Source organism: Dicentrarchus labrax, unplaced genomic scaffold (assembly GCF_905237075.1).
Source record: "Dicentrarchus labrax unplaced genomic scaffold, dlabrax2021, whole genome shotgun sequence".
In the NCBI taxonomy this organism is placed as follows: Eukaryota; Metazoa; Chordata; class Actinopteri; family Moronidae; genus Dicentrarchus; species Dicentrarchus labrax.
In genome coordinates, this window is record NW_026136707.1 from 28,157,480 (window position 1) to 28,175,950 (window position 18,471).

The 18,471-nt window shown below is 40.3% G+C and overlaps 2 protein-coding genes and 1 long non-coding RNA gene across 8 annotated transcripts in view; 2 read left to right on the plus strand and 1 right to left on the minus strand.

Moving 5' to 3' along the window:
- LOC127367459 (glycerol-3-phosphate dehydrogenase 1-like protein) overlaps nt 1-11,482 on the minus strand; it is a 35,978-nt gene extending 24,496 nt beyond the window's left edge. For 2 of the 3 annotated variants that reach the window (XM_051407338.1, XM_051407336.1), the window contains exon 1: nt 11,326-11,482. In XM_051407338.1, coding sequence (XP_051263298.1) covers nt 11,326-11,369 — 44 coding nt within the window. In that variant the 5' untranslated portion in view covers nt 11,370-11,482. Of the gene's footprint in view, nt 1-10,715; nt 10,827-11,325 lie in introns of those variants that run through there. The other variant, XM_051407337.1, reaches the window with a different exon arrangement.
- Nucleotides 1-18,471, plus strand: part of LOC127367489 (uncharacterized) — a 118,870-nt gene that overhangs the window by 35,456 nt on the left and 64,943 nt on the right. The gene's annotated exons all lie outside the window — the stretch shown is intronic.
- Nucleotides 12,280-18,471, plus strand: part of LOC127367437 (oxysterol-binding protein-related protein 11-like) — a 71,135-nt gene continuing 64,943 nt past the window's right edge. For 3 of the 4 annotated variants that reach the window (XR_007885473.1, XM_051407286.1, XM_051407290.1), the window contains exons 1-2: nt 12,280-12,671; nt 16,064-16,242. Coding sequence is in view for 2 of the 4 variants with exons in the window: in XM_051407286.1 (XP_051263246.1) it covers nt 12,481-12,671; nt 16,064-16,242 (370 nt within the window). In the remaining 2 variants the exon portion in view is untranslated. The remainder of the gene's footprint in view (nt 12,672-16,063; nt 16,243-18,471) is intronic. The other variant, XM_051407289.1, reaches the window with a different exon arrangement.

Here is an 18,471-nt window from a genome sequence, read left to right on the forward strand (position 1 = left end):
AAGGGTGTGCAACCCACCAGAGAACAATACAACGTTCTATCAGGATTGGTAGAGAATGTTACATGCGGCCGTCACTTCAGATTTCCAGAGATCGCTTCTTCCTGAAACGTCCTGAAAATGTGCTTTGAACTGTTAACAATTGCTGGTATGAAACGCAAAGTAAAACTCTTGAAACTTTGATTATACCCATGTATCCTTACTGATAAGCGCCACTATAATCAGAGTTCCAACTGTAAACCCCAGAACGACAGCTTCTGTACACTCCGCTGAGTTGAAGCACCTTTCTTTGCTAGTCTGTTGCTACCCATTGTGAGGAGAGAAAACACGGTGGGAGTTCAGATACTTTCCATAAAAAACAATCAGAGTTGTTGTCTCATGTTTTCAACACACTTTGGTGCATACTGTATCATTATTTTTTAATTCTAAAAAAGCTGCTAGTGCTAATGGCTAGCTAAGCGCTAGCTAAATGTTAGCCTTGATGAATGTGGTATCACTGTACAAATGCTCTTAAAATAGTGCAAATGCTAATCGCTAGAAAATTGCTAGCTTTGGTTAATGTGTTTAATTTTATTATGTTCCTAAAGGAGTGCTAATGGCTAAGCCAATTGCTAGACTGCTCATAGAAGAGTAAAATAACAGTGCATTGCACTTATTTTGTGTTAATATTAAAATCATTCAGCTTTAAATTGGTTATACATTTTAATGATTTGTAACCCGACTACACTGTGCTTGAGCTAGTTTTAAAATAAAATTTCATGTTTAAAGTAAATTATGCTGAACCTTGAACTCTGAACTCAATATCAGACTCCTAAAAGTACTATTTCTTTCTTCTTTTTACAACTGAGAAAGCTCTTTTATTTTATATTTTTATTTTATTCATTCCATGTAAATTGCTGTTGATATTGTTGTTGGCCATACCCCAAACCCAACAGGAAGTCGACCATTTTGGATTTAGCTGCCATTTTTGGTGATTTGCACATGTTGTATTTGAACCAACTCCTCCAAGGGAATTGACTTCAGATTTGGACACAACCATCTAAAGACATTCACGATTAAAAGTTGTGCTATTTACGACATTCCGTCGAACGACGTGGAACACTTATATAGCATTGGCTATATTTGAGTTATGATGGTGTTCAGCAAGAGGTATAGAGGGCCTTGATTCCATCTGTGTTGCTGAGAAAGTTCCAGGAGAGTTTTGCACCATGTTATGTCATCTGCTGGATTACTCTTAGAATCAACATATCTGAGAGTCTGAATCTCAGCAATTCTTGTGCCAACAAACACCCTGTAGCGACAGGAGTCAGATGTTAGCCATAACAGGACTGCTGTGAAATCTGTCCAAAGGGTCACTGACTGTAGTGGAATTCTGAGTACAGAACTGAGAAGGTTAGCCAGCTGGGCACCATATAGGGCTGCACATAGGCGGCATAATTCAACTTTAGATGTTTCTGTTATTTATTCTCTCCTTATGGATATAAATGAGGTGGACAAAATAATAGAAACACCAGCTATCAGTATAGCGCAATACAGTTCAAGAGAACCACAAACTGCAACCTTAAAAATGTCCTTTAATCAACTCAGTCTCAGTTTCGACAAAAACTGAAGATTAAAACATTTACGAAGGGGGGGATTTATTCCAGGACAATTAGACTGCATTAGTTTTAGCTAGGTGGACCTGACAAACGGGCAACTAAGTAATGTATGTTGGCTGTTAAGCCCTTGATGGAAATTAAGAGAGAAGTTGACGCTATGACAGCGACTGAATATTGGCACTGAGATGCATTTAGGCAAGGGCTCTTAACAAACTTGTGAAGTTTGGGTCCATGTGGAGAATCTGTACTGCAGTTAGGGTTAGCAGTAGGGGTAGGGTTAGAGTTTCCATTGTCATGTCAAGGCTGATTTTTGAAGGCACGCCACAGACACACCATTTGACTGAATGTAAAGATTGTAATACCCTAACATCCTGAACGTCTCTGGACTGTACTCACCAATTTTAAAGACAATTCATTGGGATTTTTTTTTGTTTTGACTGCACGCCAGAGACTTCAACATACATTCACAAATAGCACAACTTTTAATCAGCAATGTATTTTGACGGTACTGACCGATTTTGAAGTAGATCCGATAAATACCATAGGAGGAATTTGTTCAAATACAACGCGAATTAATACTGCAAGCAGTGATGAGCGGGCGCTTGCACTTGGCGCACATTGAGGTGTGCTGCGGCCGTGTCACAAGCCGGTTTAGCGTGTGTGGACCACAATGACGCACATTGGGGTGGGCTGCGGCTGTGTCACAAGCCGGCTAAACGTGTGCAGACCACAACATGAAAGAGTTCGGTCTAGACCTGCTCTATTTGAAAAGTGTCCTGAGATAACTTCTGTTATGAATTGGCGCTATACAAATAAAATTTAAATTGAATTGAAAATTTCACGTAAATAAACGCATGTGTTTATTTACAACACACACACGCACACACACACACCTTTTCCCTCTAACTTACTTCCTTTAAGTTAGATTGCATGTAGTGTATTTTCCTCTGTTTGCTTTTATTATCCCTTTTTAATAAATACTTGTGTTTTTACATGCTGGCCTATTTAATTTCGTACAAGAGTGGGTGATACCAGCCTCTTCTATGCAAATACGCGGCCTCACCCAATACGATGTCGCTTCGAAAAAAAAATCTCCGTAAACACGGCATCGTTTCCAGAAATATCTCCACACGGATTCACTGAAACGACCCAAAACGCTGTAGTACATATGCCAGGCCTGTATGTGGCGCTGTGACACCGCCACACCAATACACTAAAACCGGAAGAGTAGCCATGGAGCATGCGCTGTTTACAAACAAGTAGTAGTAGTCCGCCATTGTTGTTGTTGTTGTTGTTATGACGCATCTAGCGGCGGCGGCAGCTGAGGTTAAAGGCTAGAGAGGCGGGGCTTATACCTCATCGTTTCGGAAAAAATCTGTTTCGTCGTCCTGACGACTCTGGGCAATCTGGCGTTTTCGGATTTTCCCACTCTGGGACCCCTTTCCAAAAAATTCAGTTTTCACACCCCGAAAACGCCGTATCCGTCTGGACGCGAGGCCGATACGACAAAGTATTTATCCGGATTCGAGGAAACCGTATTCGCAAGGACAGGCCCTGTGTCTGTTCCTCGACCACCTAAATTATTTTAAGAAATAAAAACAAGAGAAATTAAATAAATAAAAACCTAATAAAAATTAAAACTAACTCCTCAGTAGCACAAAAGATTTTAATATTCATGTCGATGTTGATAATGACAGCCTTAGTAATGCATTTATTCACGTTTCTAATACATTTTCCCCACTCAGTGATACACCCACTGAGGAACCAACTCTGGTTATTGGCAGCTCCATAGTCAGAAACGTGAAGTTAGCGAAGCCAGCGGCCATAGTTAAATGTATCCCTGGGGCCAGAGCGGGCGACATTGAATCAAATTTAAAACTGCTGGCTAAAGGTAAACGTAAATACAGTAAGATTGTTATCCACGTCGGCGGTAACGACACCCGTTTACGCCAATCGGAGGTCACTAAGATTAATGTGGAGTCGGTGTGTAACTATGCTAAGACAATGTCGGACACCGTAGTTTTCTCTGGACCCCTGCCCAATGTGACCAGTGATGACATGTATAGCCGCATGTCGTCATTCCACCACTGGCTGTCGAGGTGGTGTCCAGCAAACGATGTGGGCTTCATTGATAACTGGAAGCCTTTTTGGGGAAAACCTGGTCTGATTAGGAGAGACGGCATCCATCCCACTTTGGATGGAGCGGCTCTCTTATCTAGAAATATGGCGAAGTTTATTTCTAAAACCTGACAGTCCAGAGTTAGGACCAGGAAGCAGAGCTGCTGTCTTACACACTTCTCTGCGCTTTCTTTAGAACAGTCACCCACCCAAAACCCCATAGAGACTGTGTCTGTCCCCCCGACCACCTAAACTATTTAAAGAAATAAAAACAAGAGGAGTTCAACATAAAAATCTAATAAAAATTAAAACTAACTCCTCAGTAGCACAAAATAAGAGAATGAAATGTGGGCTGTTAAATATCAGGTCTCTGTCCTCTAAAGCTGTTTTAGTGAACGAATTAATATCAGATTATGATATTGATTTACTTTGTCTTACTGAGACCTGGTTGTCCCACGAGGAGTATGTTAGCCTAAATGAATCCACCCCCCCAGTCATATTAATACTCACATTCCTCGAGGCACTGGCCGAGGAGGTGGAGTGGCAGCCATATATGATTCAAGCGTTTTAATGGACCCTAAACCTAAACTAAATTATAATTCATTTGAAAGCCTTGTTCTTAGTCTTTCTCACCCAAACTGGAAAACACTGCAGCCAGTTCTATTTGTTATAGTGTACCGCGCTCCTGGACCGTACTCTGATTTTATATCTGAATTTTCAGAGTTTCTATCAAGCTTAGTCCTTTAAATCAGATAAAGTAATTATTGTAGGTGATTTTAATATTCATGTGGATGTTGACAATGACAGCCTTAGTAATGCATTTATATCATTAGTAGACTCAATTGGCTTCTGTCAGAGTGTAAATAAACCAACTCATTGTTTTAATCACACTCTTGACCTTGTTTTATCATATGGCATTGATATTGAACATTTAATAGTCTTCCCACATAATCCTTTCCTATCTGACCATTATTTAGTAACTTTTGAATTCATACTATTAGATTATAAGCCATTAGGCAAAACTTCCTACAGCAGATGTCTATCTGACAGTGCTGTAGCTAAATTTAAGGAGGAGATTCCTTCAGTGTTTAATTCAATGCCATGTCTGAATTTAACAGAGTCCTATAACGACTTTAGTCCCTCTGAAATTGATAATCTTGTCGATAGTGCTACAGGCTCACTACGATCAACATTAGACTCTATCGCTCCTATAAAAAGGAAATTATTAAAACATAGGAGACTAGCACCTTGGTATAACCACCAAACCCGCCAGTTAAAACAAATAGCTAGAAAATCTGAAAGGAAATGGCGCTCTTCCAAATTATCAGAATATCGCTCAAATTGGCAAGATGATCTTAAGATTTATAGAAAGGCCCTCCGTAATGCCAGAGGAGCCTATTACTCAGCACTAATAGAAGAAAATAAGAACAACCCTAGGTTCCTCTTCAGCACTGTAGCCAGGCTGACAGAGAGTCACAGCTCTATTGAGCCACATATCCCCATAAACTTAAGTAGCAATGACTTCATGAGCTTCTTCTATAATAAAATTATTACTATTAGAGAAAAAATTAATCACCAACTGCCATCAACAGTTATCAGTGGCTCTCCAAGTTCAGGGACTTCTGTCAATGTAAACTTAGATGTATATTTAGACTGTTTTTCTGCTATCGATCTTCATCAGTTAACTTCAATCATTTCTTCATCGAAGCCATCAACCTGTCTATTAGACCCAATCCCAACTAGGCTGCTTAAAGAAGTTGTTCCCTTAATTGGCACTTCTTTACTGGATATGATTAATCTTTCTTTATTATCAGGATATGTACCACAGTCCTTTAAAGTAGCTGTAATTAAACCCCTTCTTAAAAAGTCCACTCTTGACCCAGGGGTTTTAGCCAACTATAGACCGATTTCTAACCTCCCGTTCCTCTCTAAGATTCTGGAGAAAGTAGTCGCCAGAGAGCTGTGTGACTTTCTACATAACAATAGTTTATTTGAGGATTTTCAGTCAGGATTTAGAGTTCATCATAGCACAGAGACAGCTCTGGTTAAAGTTAATAATGACCTTCTGATTGCTTCTGACAATGGACTTGTCTCTGTACTTGTATTATTAGATCTTAGTGCTGCATTTGACACCATTGACCATAATATTCTTTTACAGAGACTTGAGCATCAAATTGGCATTAAAGGAACTGCCCTAACCTGGTTTAAGTCATACTTATCAGATCGTTCTCAGTTTGTACATGTTAACGATGAATCCTCCATAAATACTAAAGTTAGTCATGGAGTTCCACAAGGTTCTGTACTTGGACCAATACTATTTACTTTATATATGCTCCCTTTAGGCAACATTATTAGGAATCACTCCATTAACTTTCACTGTTATGCAGATGATACGCAGTTATATCTATCAATCAAACCCAATGAAATTAATCAATTATCTAAATTACAAACATGTCTTAAGGACATAAAATCCTGGATGACCTGCAATTTTCTGATGTTAAACTCAGAAAAAAACGAAATTCTTGTTCTTGGCCCCAAAAACCTTAGAGACTCATTGTCTAAAGATATAGTCACTCTAGATGGCATTAACTTGGCCTCTAGCACCACTGTCAGGAATCTTGGAGTTATCTTTGATCAGGATTTGTCATTTAACTCCCACATAAAGCAGACCTCTAGGACTGCCTTCTTTCATTTACGTAATATTAGAAAAATTAGACACATACTATCACAGACAGATGCAGAAAAACTAATCCATGCATTTGTTACTTCAAGGCTGGATTACTGCAACTCTTTATTATCAGGTTGCCCCAATAAGTCCATTAAAACGCTCCAATTAATTCAGAACGCTGCAGCACGAGTACTGACAGGAACTAGAAAAAGAGATCACATCTCTCCTGTACTAGCTACTCTGCATTGGCTCCCTATAAAATGTAGAATTGAATTTAAAATCCTCCTCCTCACCTATAAAGCTCTTCATGGTCAGGCCCCTTCATATCTTAAAGAGCTCATAGTACCCTATTACCCCACTAGAACACTACGTTCTCTGAATGCTGGGCTACTTGTGGTTCCTATAGTCTCTAAAAGTAGAACAGGAGCCAGAGCCTTCAGTTACCAAGCTCCTCTCCTGTGGAACCAGCTTCCAGTTGTGGTTCGGGAGGCAGACACCCTCACCACATTCAAGAGTAGGCTTAAGACATTCCTCTTTGATAAAGCTTATAGTTAGGGCTGGATCAGGTGAGTCCTGAACCATCCCTTAGTTATGCTGCTATAGGCCTAGACTATCGGGGGATTTCCCATGGTGCACTGAGCTACTCTCTTCCTCTCTCTTTCTGCACTCATTCATGTCCCTTTAATGCATGTTACTAACTCCACTTCTTCCCCGGAGTTCTTGTGCTTTCTCGTCTCGCAGGTTCTCATGGATCCTGGTGGAGCCTCCTGCCATGGTCCTGCTTGACTGCCATTGCCAATACTGTTGTTGCTGTGCGTCTGTCTGTCTCTGTCTCTGTCTCTGTCTCTCTCTCTCTCTCTCTCTCTCTCTCTACCCCAACTGGTCGAGACAGACGACCACCCACCTAGAGCCGGAGGATCTGTCCTAGGTTTCTGCCTTTTAACAGGCAGTTTTTCCTTGCCCTTGTCGCCAAGTGCTTGCTCATGGTGGTACTGTTGGGTCTCTGTAATTAATGTTAAAGAGTTCGGTCTAGACCTGCTCTATTTGAAAAGTGTCCTGAGATAACTTCTGTTATGAATTGGCGCTATACAAATAAAATTGAATTGAATTGAATTGAATTGAATTTATCTCACAATTGGCTTCAGAGTATAAATAAACCCCCTCATTGTTTAAATCACACTCTTGACCTCGTTCTATCATATGGCATTGATATTTATGACATTTATTAGTCTTCCTACACAATCCTTTGCTGTCTAACCATTATTTAATAACTTTTGAATTTATATTACTAGATCACAAGCCATTAGGCAAAACGTCCTACAGCAGATGTCTATCTGACAGTGCGGTAGCTAAATTTAAGGATGATTCCATCAATGCCGTGTCTGAATATAACAGAGTCCTATAACAACTTAAGTCCCTCCCAAATTGATCATCTTTTAACAGTGCTGCAGGCTCACTACGAACAACATTAGATACTATTGCTGCTATAAAAAGGAAAATATTAAAACATAGGAGACTAGCTACGTGGTAAAACCACCAAACCCGCCAATTAAAGCAAAAAGCGTGGAAATTTGGCAAGATAATCTTAAAACTTATAGAAAGGCCCTCCGTAATGCCAGAGGAGCCTATTACTCAGCACTAATAGAAGAAAATAAGAACAACCCTAGGTTCCTCTTCAGCACTGTAGCCAGGCTGACAGAGAGTCACAGCATATTGAGCCACATATCCCCATAAACTTAAGTAGCAACAACTTTTTGAAATAAAATTATTACTATTAGAGACAAAATTAATAACCAAATGTCCTCAACAGGTATCACTGTCTCCCCAAGTTCAGGAATTTTAACAAATGTAAAATCAGATATATACTTAGACTGTCCAGGACTGCCTTCATTCATCTACGTAATATTACAAAAATTAGACACAGCCTGTCACAGATGGATGCAGAAAAACTAATCCAGTTTAGTCTTTACAGTTTCAGTCAATACACTTAGTGTAGTTGTTGCTGTGCACATCTGTCTGTCTGTCTCTCAAAAAATTCAAAAATTCATTTCTTTTTTTTTTTCAAATTCAAAAAAAAAAAATTCAAAATGGGCCTCAATTGCGTGTGTGTGTGTGTGTCTGTGCGTGTCTGTGTGTGCGTAAAGCAGGTGAATATTTTTCCATTCTTAGTTTGTTGTACATGTTTGTTGATTAAAGTGTGACGGGTATATACATGGTCGGTGGTGCGGGGTTTTGGGAGGAAGCCAATCTCACTTTTACTTAAGATTGACTGTTCCTCAAGGAAATCTAGTATTCTTGTATTAAGAATACTACAGAATAGTTTACCTAGACAGCTGCTGACACAGATGCTATGGTAGTTATTAGGGTCTGATTTGTCCCCACTCTTATGAATGGGGGAAATGAGCCCTTTGCACCAGATGTTGGGAAAACATCCTGCCTGTAGTATAACATTGAACAAATGATAACATGGCACCCTGCATTTCTGGGGTGCTGCTTTTGAGCATTTTGTTTCTAATGCTGTCTGGACCACAAGCTTTCCTTGGCTTCAGACATTTTGTCTGTATGGTTATTTCTTCTCAAGTAATTTCGAAAATCAAGGGGGTTTTGGTTGTCTTTAATTGTTTCTTCTAACTTTTGGAGTTTTTCTTTCATAATACACTAATCTGAATTAATTTGATTGATTGGTATGTCTTTGTACAGATTTTCAAACTGTGATCTCCAGATTTCACCATTTTGGATGGGTAATGTCTGCTGTTGCTTTGGGTTGAACTTGTTCCACATATCCCAGAATTGATTTTGGTTAATGGCATTCTCAATATCTTCAATATCTTGTTTTTTGATCCTAATTGTGTATTTATATGTATTTAAAATTTCACTGTATCGAATGCGCAGGGCTGGGTTGTTCGGTTGGCAATGTTTCTCATTTGCTATTTTTCTCAGCTCTTTTCTGATTGTTTTGCATTCTCGATCAAACCATTTGTCAGTATTTTGCCTTATAACAGGTCTCCGTCTTTGCTGTATGAGGTCAGCCCTAATAGCTGCCTTATGAAATATCATATTGACATCATCAATGGCCTTGTTTACCCCATCTCTGGTAGGGACATATTGATTTTGAGTATATATTGATATGTAATTCATCAGATCAGGGAAGTTTAAAGCCTTGATGAATTTGTCTACACTGTCTGGGGCCCATCTGTAAGAAGGATTTAATTTATACAGCTTACTGGGTTCCCTTTTTGTCTCACTAATTTGACCTGACAATTTAAAGAACACATTAATTTGGTTGTGGTCTGAAAGGGGGGATTGCTGTCTGACAGTGAATGCAGTGATAGTTGAGGGGTCCATGTCAGTGATTGCATAGTCTACAACACTAGACCCAAGAGCTGAGGAGTATGTGAACCTCCCTAAAGAGTCCCCTCTGAACCTACCATTAACTATGTACAGGCCTAAGGCCCGACAGAGATGCACTATCTCCCTGCCACTTTGATTTAATATTGAGTCAAGGTTATTCCGACGGGTGATGTTTGGTATGGTAAACAGGGGGGCCTGACCAAATACATGGTTGTTGCCCTGTGTGTCAATGATATCAGGTTCAATTCCTGTACGTCCATTTAGATCTCCAGTTAGAAGTACATTTCCCTGGGCCTGGAAATAGGCGATTTCTGAATTTACGGTGTCAAAAATGTCCACTGGGGGTATGCAAATTGCACAGAGGTATAGATCCCTATCGGTTATGCCTAGGGTTTGATCTAACCTCAACCAAATGTGCGATTTACCCTGTTTTACTGGTGAGATCTGATTGCAAAGATCTCCTTTATATATAGACTTTCCTTCCAGATGTATATGGAGTCTGTGAAGAATATGAGGTTGTTCTTCTTCCTCCCTTCTTTGTGTAGTGCATAGTCCGTGAACAAGACTTCTTTGTTCTCCTGAAGTGTCTTTTCCTTAAACTTCTCCCTGGCTGCTGCACTCTTACAGAGAGCAGGGTATTTAACCTCCCTGCTCTCTGTTCCCTGCTTGGCTGTTTCCATGGCGACCACTTTGTTTGTTTACTAGTGGGCTAACTCTTTACTGTTGCTAGCTTTTTTAGCCTTTAAACACAGTTATTAATGTTATGATTTTTGGTTTGTTCTTTTCTTCATAAAACATCTCTTCTGTTATCTTACTTAGTCTGGTTCCTCCTTAGAAATGTTCTACACTGTGGCAGGTGGTAGCTTACAGCAGTTGATACACAGTTGCCAGCTAGCTTTTGACAGTCAGCTGGTTGTTTTCATTTAACAAATATATCCAAAAATGGTATTTTCTTTCTTCTGTTTTGCTGATAAAGTATTTACCTTTTCTTTAGAGTCCTTTTTGAAGAAAATTCTATGTTTTTTTTTAAAAAATGTCCCACTGTTTAGGTCCATGTTTGAGATGAAATCAGGAGCACATTTTTCATGCAGCCTTCTCTCTTGGAACTCTTGGAATTTTTTTTTTTAATTTTGAATTTGAATTTTTTTTGAAAATTTGAAAGGTGCACAGCAGCAACAGTAGCAACAACTACATAGTAGTAGTTGTGACTGATGATTGAATTGGCGCTATACAAGTAAAATTTCATTGAATATCAAATTACATTCCTGCCAAGACAGCCTCCTAAATGTTACACATGTTCAAATCTCTCATTGATACCGCCACATACCACAAGAGGCAGCTCGCGTGCCACCACCAGTACACGTACCATAGATTGAGAACCAGCGATGGTTGTCAAAAGTCCACAATACGTACTTGACAGTTCATATAACGTTATTTAAAAAAAGAATAAGCTTAAGGAGAGTAAGGTCACTCCACTCCTACCTGACACTTTACGCTTCCATTGCACAATGAAAGGGAATCTAAGGATTCCGTTTCTCAGGGACTCTGAAAGTAAAAAGCACGCAGACCAACCCTGTTCCCCCTACAGCTCACCAGTTTCCGGAGCCGACTATGCACACTTTGAGCGGAGAGGCCATCGCTGCGGCTTCCTGCGTCCAGCTGTTCTCTGCACAAACACCTGGCAAACTCTGGAGACGACCCGCGGCAGAGGCTCTTCTACCGCCCGAACAACAGATGCACAATGCGCGTCTTCTTTTGATGACGTCACAAAATATGTCGCACACAAGGCTGTCTGGAGTTGTAGTTTTCATTCAGGCCTTTGTTAACGTAAAAGGCAGCTTCTCTAGATTATATAATAGTGTGTCACTTGATGAATAATGGATGACATTTATAAGATGTAATGCTTATACAGATGCAGTAGAGATTGTGTTTGTCATAATAATATAATATACAATAAGAACAGACAGTCTTTTCAAGTGACTTACAGTAGTCTGTCCATTTCTGTTGTTTAGCTATGCAGAATGCCTATTTATTCATGACATTGACATGGATTAAAAATAATCATAATAATTAGACCATACATGTTGAAAATGAAATAGGACTATCAATGCATATTTTAAATCTGGAGTAGGTATTTTTTATAAAAAAATAACGTACTCTCATATTTACTGAAACTTTCCCTGATATGCCTAAAGGCATTTCCCAAAATCCACTGGGCCAAAACGAAAACAGCCAATCAGAGGTGAGAAACATGGGTTATTAGATTATCTGTCTCACTATATGCTGACAGTAGTACATGAACGTTTCACCAAATATGACTGTTGCTATGATGTTTCTGTAACATTATTGGAATAACAGAAATACAATCCACAGTTTGGATGCTCGAACTGTGAGGTTATCTAAGGTTTACTGCATTATTGATTCTCTGTGGCCGGCTGTAGGGGGAGTATCCCGGGCTGGGGGGGAGTGACCAACCCGGGATTTCCAAAAATAAAAAAAGGCAACGACGTCAGAGAGAGAGAGAAAAAAGAGAGAGAGAGAGCGCACCGCAGTAAAGTAGTCGGAATATCCCTCCAGTGTGTCAACAGAGTCGGAGCAGGCAGTAGTGAAGTCTGCTGTATCTCACTCTCTCATCACTTTGCCAAAACCCTGTATTAAAGATCTCCTTTCGGGCGCTGGTGCTCTTGTTTACCGCTGAAAAGCACTAATATCTCAGAGTGGTAACGAATCAAAAGCAGCAGTAGCAGCATGAACCGGTCCGCGCATCAGGAGAGCCGGCAGCCGCACAGTCTGGCTGCAACGAAACGCCGCGTGGGGGCCGGGACCATGGACAGCGGCGCAGGGTCGGGCTCCTCGCACTACAAAACAACCCGTAGCAAGCGACACCTGGAGGGGGTCCTGAAGAAATACACCAACCTGCTCCAGGGCTGGCAGAGCAGGTAGGTCACTATACTGACAGAATTAATCTATATTACATGGCACATTATTTTATCTTTGTATGGGGAATTAGAGGTGTTGACACTATAGTTCATGTTGATTTAATCTTATTCCTATAACATTGGATATCGGATCTGAGCAGTTTAAAAGAATAACATACCTAATATTACATGTTTCACTAAATGTAGAATTCTGAAATCTGTAGTTTTTTATAGTATTTGTAATTGTTTCTATTTTTCACAATTTATTTGACTCCCTAACCCAAACTGTCCAACACAAAAGACTAAACTTTTTTATTTTTGGCCTAAATATATTGAGTTGACCCCCACCCACCCCTCAGTCTCTCTATGTTGTTGTCAATATCTTATTTGACAATTAATATTTGAAGGTCAACCAACTTGAGGAAACATCCCACAGAATCTGTAGGACAGGTCTGTATACCATCACATAACCTTTCCACTCATTTATCTACATGTGCATTCTTCCTCAGTGAGAGATACGGGTGTGGGAGTCCCAGAAACACAGAATGAGTCATCCAGGATCAGGAAATCCCTGCACTCCTCTTCTGCATCTCAATACTCCCTCCCCCTCTTCACTCTCTCTTTGGCCACTTACCCTCTCCCTCTCTGTCCCAGTGGATCAATAGGAAAAGCATCCAAATGTGTAATGAGTTCCATGATCACATTTTGACCGTGTGGTGTACTTAACTTCCTCACAAACACACACCCACACACACACTGCTGTACTTGACTCAGTGCACTCAGAAACACAAGTGAAACTAGAGTTTGAGTGTGTGTGTGTGTGTGTGTGTGTGTGTGTGTGTGTGTGTGTGTGTGTGTGTGTGTGGGTGGGTGTGTGTGGGTGTGTGTGCATCAGCAGGTTGCAGCTAACTGGGGATGGGCACTCCACTGGCCAGAGGTATGGTGCCATGATGTGTAGTAACTGTGAAGAATGGAGATATATATATGTCCTCAGGTCCACTAGGGGCGCAATGAGAAAGTTGTGACCTGTTTGGGAATTCAATAGATGGGTAGAACAAGAGTCAAGTCCTGTGTACTATCCGAGATGGTGTGATTGAGCTATGCACTGTGTTCGTCAGGAACAAATAAACTTCCCATGTTCGGCAAGAAGTTAGCTAGCTAATGTTAGCAAAACACTAGCTAACTTTTTGCAAATTATCAAAATAATCAGTTTTGCCTTATAAAAATACCATATGAATGCTGTAAAAAATACCATGAGATATGACAGAGGTGTTCTGTAAAATAAAAAAAAGACTATTCCATATGAATTCCTTCAAAATTCTGTATAAATAAAGATTTTGCCGTGAGATGTGACAGTGTCCTCTAGGACTGCCTTCTTTCATTTACGTAATATTACAAAAATTAGACACATCCTGTCACAGACGGATGCAGAAAAACTAATCCATGCATTTGTTACTTCTAGGCTGGATTACTGCAACTCTTTATTATCAGGCTGCCCCAATAAATGCTGCAGCACGAGTACTGACAGGAACTAGAAAAAGAGATCACATCTCTCCTGTACTAGCTTCTCTGCACTGGCTCCCTGTAAAATTTAGAATATAATTTAAAATCCTCCTCTTGACCTACAAAGCTCTTCATGGTCAGGCCCCTTCATGTCTTAAAGAGCTCATAGCACCCTATTACCCCTCTAGAACACTGCATTCTCTGAATGCTGGGCTACTTGTGGTTCCTATAGTCTCTAAAAGTAGAACAGGAGCCAGAGCCTTCAGTTACCAAGCTCCTCTCCTGTGGAACCAGCTTCCAGTTGTGGTTCGGGAGGCAGACACACTCTCCACATTTAAGAGTAGGCTTAAAACGTTCCTCTTTGATAGAGCTTATAGTTAGGGCTGGATCAGGTGAGTCCTGAACCATCCCTTAGTTATGCTGCTAAAGGCCTAGACTATCGGGGGATTTCGCATGATGCACTGAGCTCCTCTCTTCCTCTCTCTCTCTTTCTGCACTCATTCACGTCCCATTAATGCATGTTACTAACTTCACTTCTTCCCCGGAGTTCTTTTGCTTTCTTGTCTTGCAGGTTCTAATGGATCCTGGTGGAGCCTCCGGCCATGGTCCTGCTTGACTGCCATTGCTAATATCACTGATATTATTGTTATTATTATTACTACAGTTACTATTATTACTATTGTCACTATCATTGTCCCCTATCGTTTCTGTTGTCGTTGTCATTGTCTTCTTCATGTTCATCATCATCAGTCACTACTATTGGTGTAGTTGTTGCTACTGTTGTTGCTGTGCACCTGTCTGTCTGTCTGTCTGTCTGTCTGTCTGTCTGTCTGTCTGTCTGTCTGTCTGTCTGCGTCTGTCTCTGTCTCTCTCTCTGTCTCTGTCTCTGTCTCTGTCTCTCTCTCACCCCAACTGGTCGAGGCAGACGACCACCCACCTAGAGCCGAAGGGTCTGTCCTAGGTTTCTGCCTCTTAACAGGCAGTTTTTCCTTGCCCCCGTCGCCAATTGCTTGCTCATGGTGGTACTGTTGGGTCTCTGTAAATGTTATAAGGAGTTCGGTCTAGACCTGCTCTATTTGAAATGTGTCCTGAGATAACTTCTGTTATGAATTGGCGCTATACAAATAAAATTGAATTGAATTGTTTTGCTGTCATAGAAACAGTATTTTTTTTTTTTAAAGTAAAGTTTTTGGGCTTTTTTTTATTGCCTTTATTTTAGTGACAGCTGAAGATAGACAAGAAAGGGGGTCAGAGAGAGACGGGGTGACATGCAGCAAAGTGCTGCAGGTAGGTCGGATTTGAACCCTGGGCAGCTGCAGCAAGGATTCAGCCTCGGTACATGTGTCGCCAGCTCTACCCACTGAGCTATCCGGGCGCCCCATTGAAACAGTATTTAACCTATTTAGAGTTTACAGTCTTTTACTGTCATGGTTTGACAGTTTTTTACAGGAGTACGGTCTAGAACTGCTCTATTTGAAAAGTGTCCGGAGATAACCTTTGTTATAATTTGGTGTTATACAAATAAAATTTAACTGAATTACATCTGAAAGCTAAAGCTTAATGGACCTGTACTTGTATTGCGCCTTTCTAGATTTCCGACCACTCAATGTGCCACATTCGCCCTTTCACACACATTCACACAGTGATGGCAAACTCCACCGAACAGAAAATAACTTATTAGTACACATTCACACACAAGAGTAGAATTGTATTCTCACTGATCATTAAGGCTAGCTATTTTTTTTATATTGGATAAATTGTATTTTGATGTTAGAGGACACTGAGAAAAATATGTTTTCCCAATCACAGACCAGTAAGTTAAAGTTTCTATAGGCTATGTAACTTTCAGATAACCATTGTTAATAATGTCAACTGTCTCCTTATTTCTCTGTCACTTCTCTCATCTGTAGATACTTTGTACTGGACCCAGAGCTTGGTCAGCTCCAGTATTATTTGAATGAACTCAATAAAAGCCAGCGACCTCCCAGAGGGTCTCTTCCTCTCCTTGGGGCAATGGTGGTTTCGAGTGATGAGTTTCCCTACATGTTTACTGTTCAGTCCACTACTGGGGATTCTTACAAACTTAGAGGTAAGAGAATGTGAAATATTATTTTTGGTAGAAAATGCTTATATAAAGAGGTACAATACAGTGTTGCGCTATCAGTGTCAACAACAACTTTGTAACTGAAACACAGTGCATCATTTCAAATGTTTAGAATCCATTACTATATTAATGGAAAACATTTTTCAAAACATCACGCAATAACACTAAGAACTGAACTGCGTGTTTGTGATTGATTTGTACTATAATTTAATGATAAAGTTTACAGCAGTTAACAATTGCATTTAAAATAGGTTTCACTAACAAAGACGACCCCTATGAATGCGTGGAATTTGGAAAGGTTATAACTTGCACATCTTTTGGACTATCGGAATTCTTTATGTAAATTTGTGTCAGGCTGGTCCACAGATGCTATGTGCAAAATTTCATGGAGATTGGACTAAACGCCTAGGAGGAGATAGAAAATAGGTTTTGCAAATTTTCTGCACAATTTTGCGAAAAAAAAGAAAATTGCGACGTAATGGCATATATCTCTGGATTCAGGTCAATTCAGGGAACGTGGATATGAATATTTTTAGTGTGTGTATAGTATGTGAAAGTTATCAAACAAATTCATTATAGCGCCACCTGATGGTGGACAAACACGATTTCTGGTATGTGAGCTACAGGCACCAGTCTACAATTCAATTCAATTTCAATTCAATTTTATTTGTATAGCGCCAATTCATAACAGAAGTTATCTCAGGACACTTTTCAAATAGATCAGGTCTAGACCGAACTCCTTATAACATTTACAGAGACCCAACAGTACCACCATGAGCAAGCACTTGGTGACGGGGGCAAGGAAAAACTGCCTGTTAAAAGGCAGTAACCTAGGACAGACCCTTCGGCTCTAGGGTCATCTGCCTCGACCAGTTGGGGTGAGAGAGAGAGAGAGAGAGAGAGAGAGAGAGAGAGAGAGAGACAGACAGACAGACAGACAGACAGACAGACAGACAGTAGCACAGCAACAACAGTAGCACAGCAACAACAGTAGCAACAACTACATTAATAGTAGTGACTGATGATGATGAACAAGACAACAGCAACGATGGGGGACAATGAACAGTGACAACAGCAACAACAGTAACCGTAGCAATAATATATAATAATATATAATATATAACAATACTTATAATAATAATAACACTAATATCAGTGATATTAGCAATGGCACTCAAGCAGGACCATGGTAGGAGGCTCCACTAGGATCCATGAGAACATAAGGGATGGTTCAGGACTCACCTCAGCCAAACCTTTTCACGTGCCCTGTGAATTTCATATTCATAACTATTACAGTCACCGCACAGTACCACTTTGTTATTTAAACAGGCACCAGAGCACCACCTAGTGGTGGATTATTGACACATTTTTTAGCAAGACTCAGGGAGCCATGGGCAATCATCGTACCAAATTTCATTTTAATCTCACGGCCGATGTGGAGATATAAACTTCTTCATTTTAAAGAGTGCCACCTTGTGGCGATGGCCTCAAATTGTGCATGATGCCTAAGGAAGACATGGGGAACTATGGACCCAAGCTTGGTGTCAATCGGACATACCAATGTGGAGAAATACTCCACTTCCTGTTTTGACCAAAAGTGCTAATTTTATAACGTGCTTATTTTTTGAAATATCAAAATTCTTTTTAGAACTTTTTGCCAGGACTGTCCCCAGATGCTACGTGAAATCTTAAAGTTCTTATCGATCCAGGTGGAGCCTCCTGCCATGGTCCTGCTAGATTGCCATTGCCAATACTGTTGTTACTGTGCACCTGTCTGTCTGTTTGTTTCTCTCTCTCTCTCTCTCTCTCTCTCTCTCTCTCTCTCTCTCTCTCTCTCTACCCCAACTGGTCGAGACAGACGACCACCCACCTAGAGCCGAAGGATCTGTCCTAGGTTTCTGCCGTTTAACAGACAGTTCTTCCTTGCCCTTGTCGCCAAGTGCTTGCTCATGGTGGTACTGTTGGGTCTCTGTAAATAATGTTATAAAGTGTTCGGTCTAGACCTGCTCTATTTTAAAAGTGTCCTGAGATAACTTATGTTATGAATTGGCGCTATACAAATAAAATTGAATTAAAAATTGAATTGAATGGAAAGGTTTCGTACGAATCGATAATAACAATAATATCAGTAATGTTAGCAGTGGGAGTCAAGCAGGACCATGGCAGGAGGCCCCACCAGGATTAATGAGAACCTGCAAGACAGGAAAGCACAAG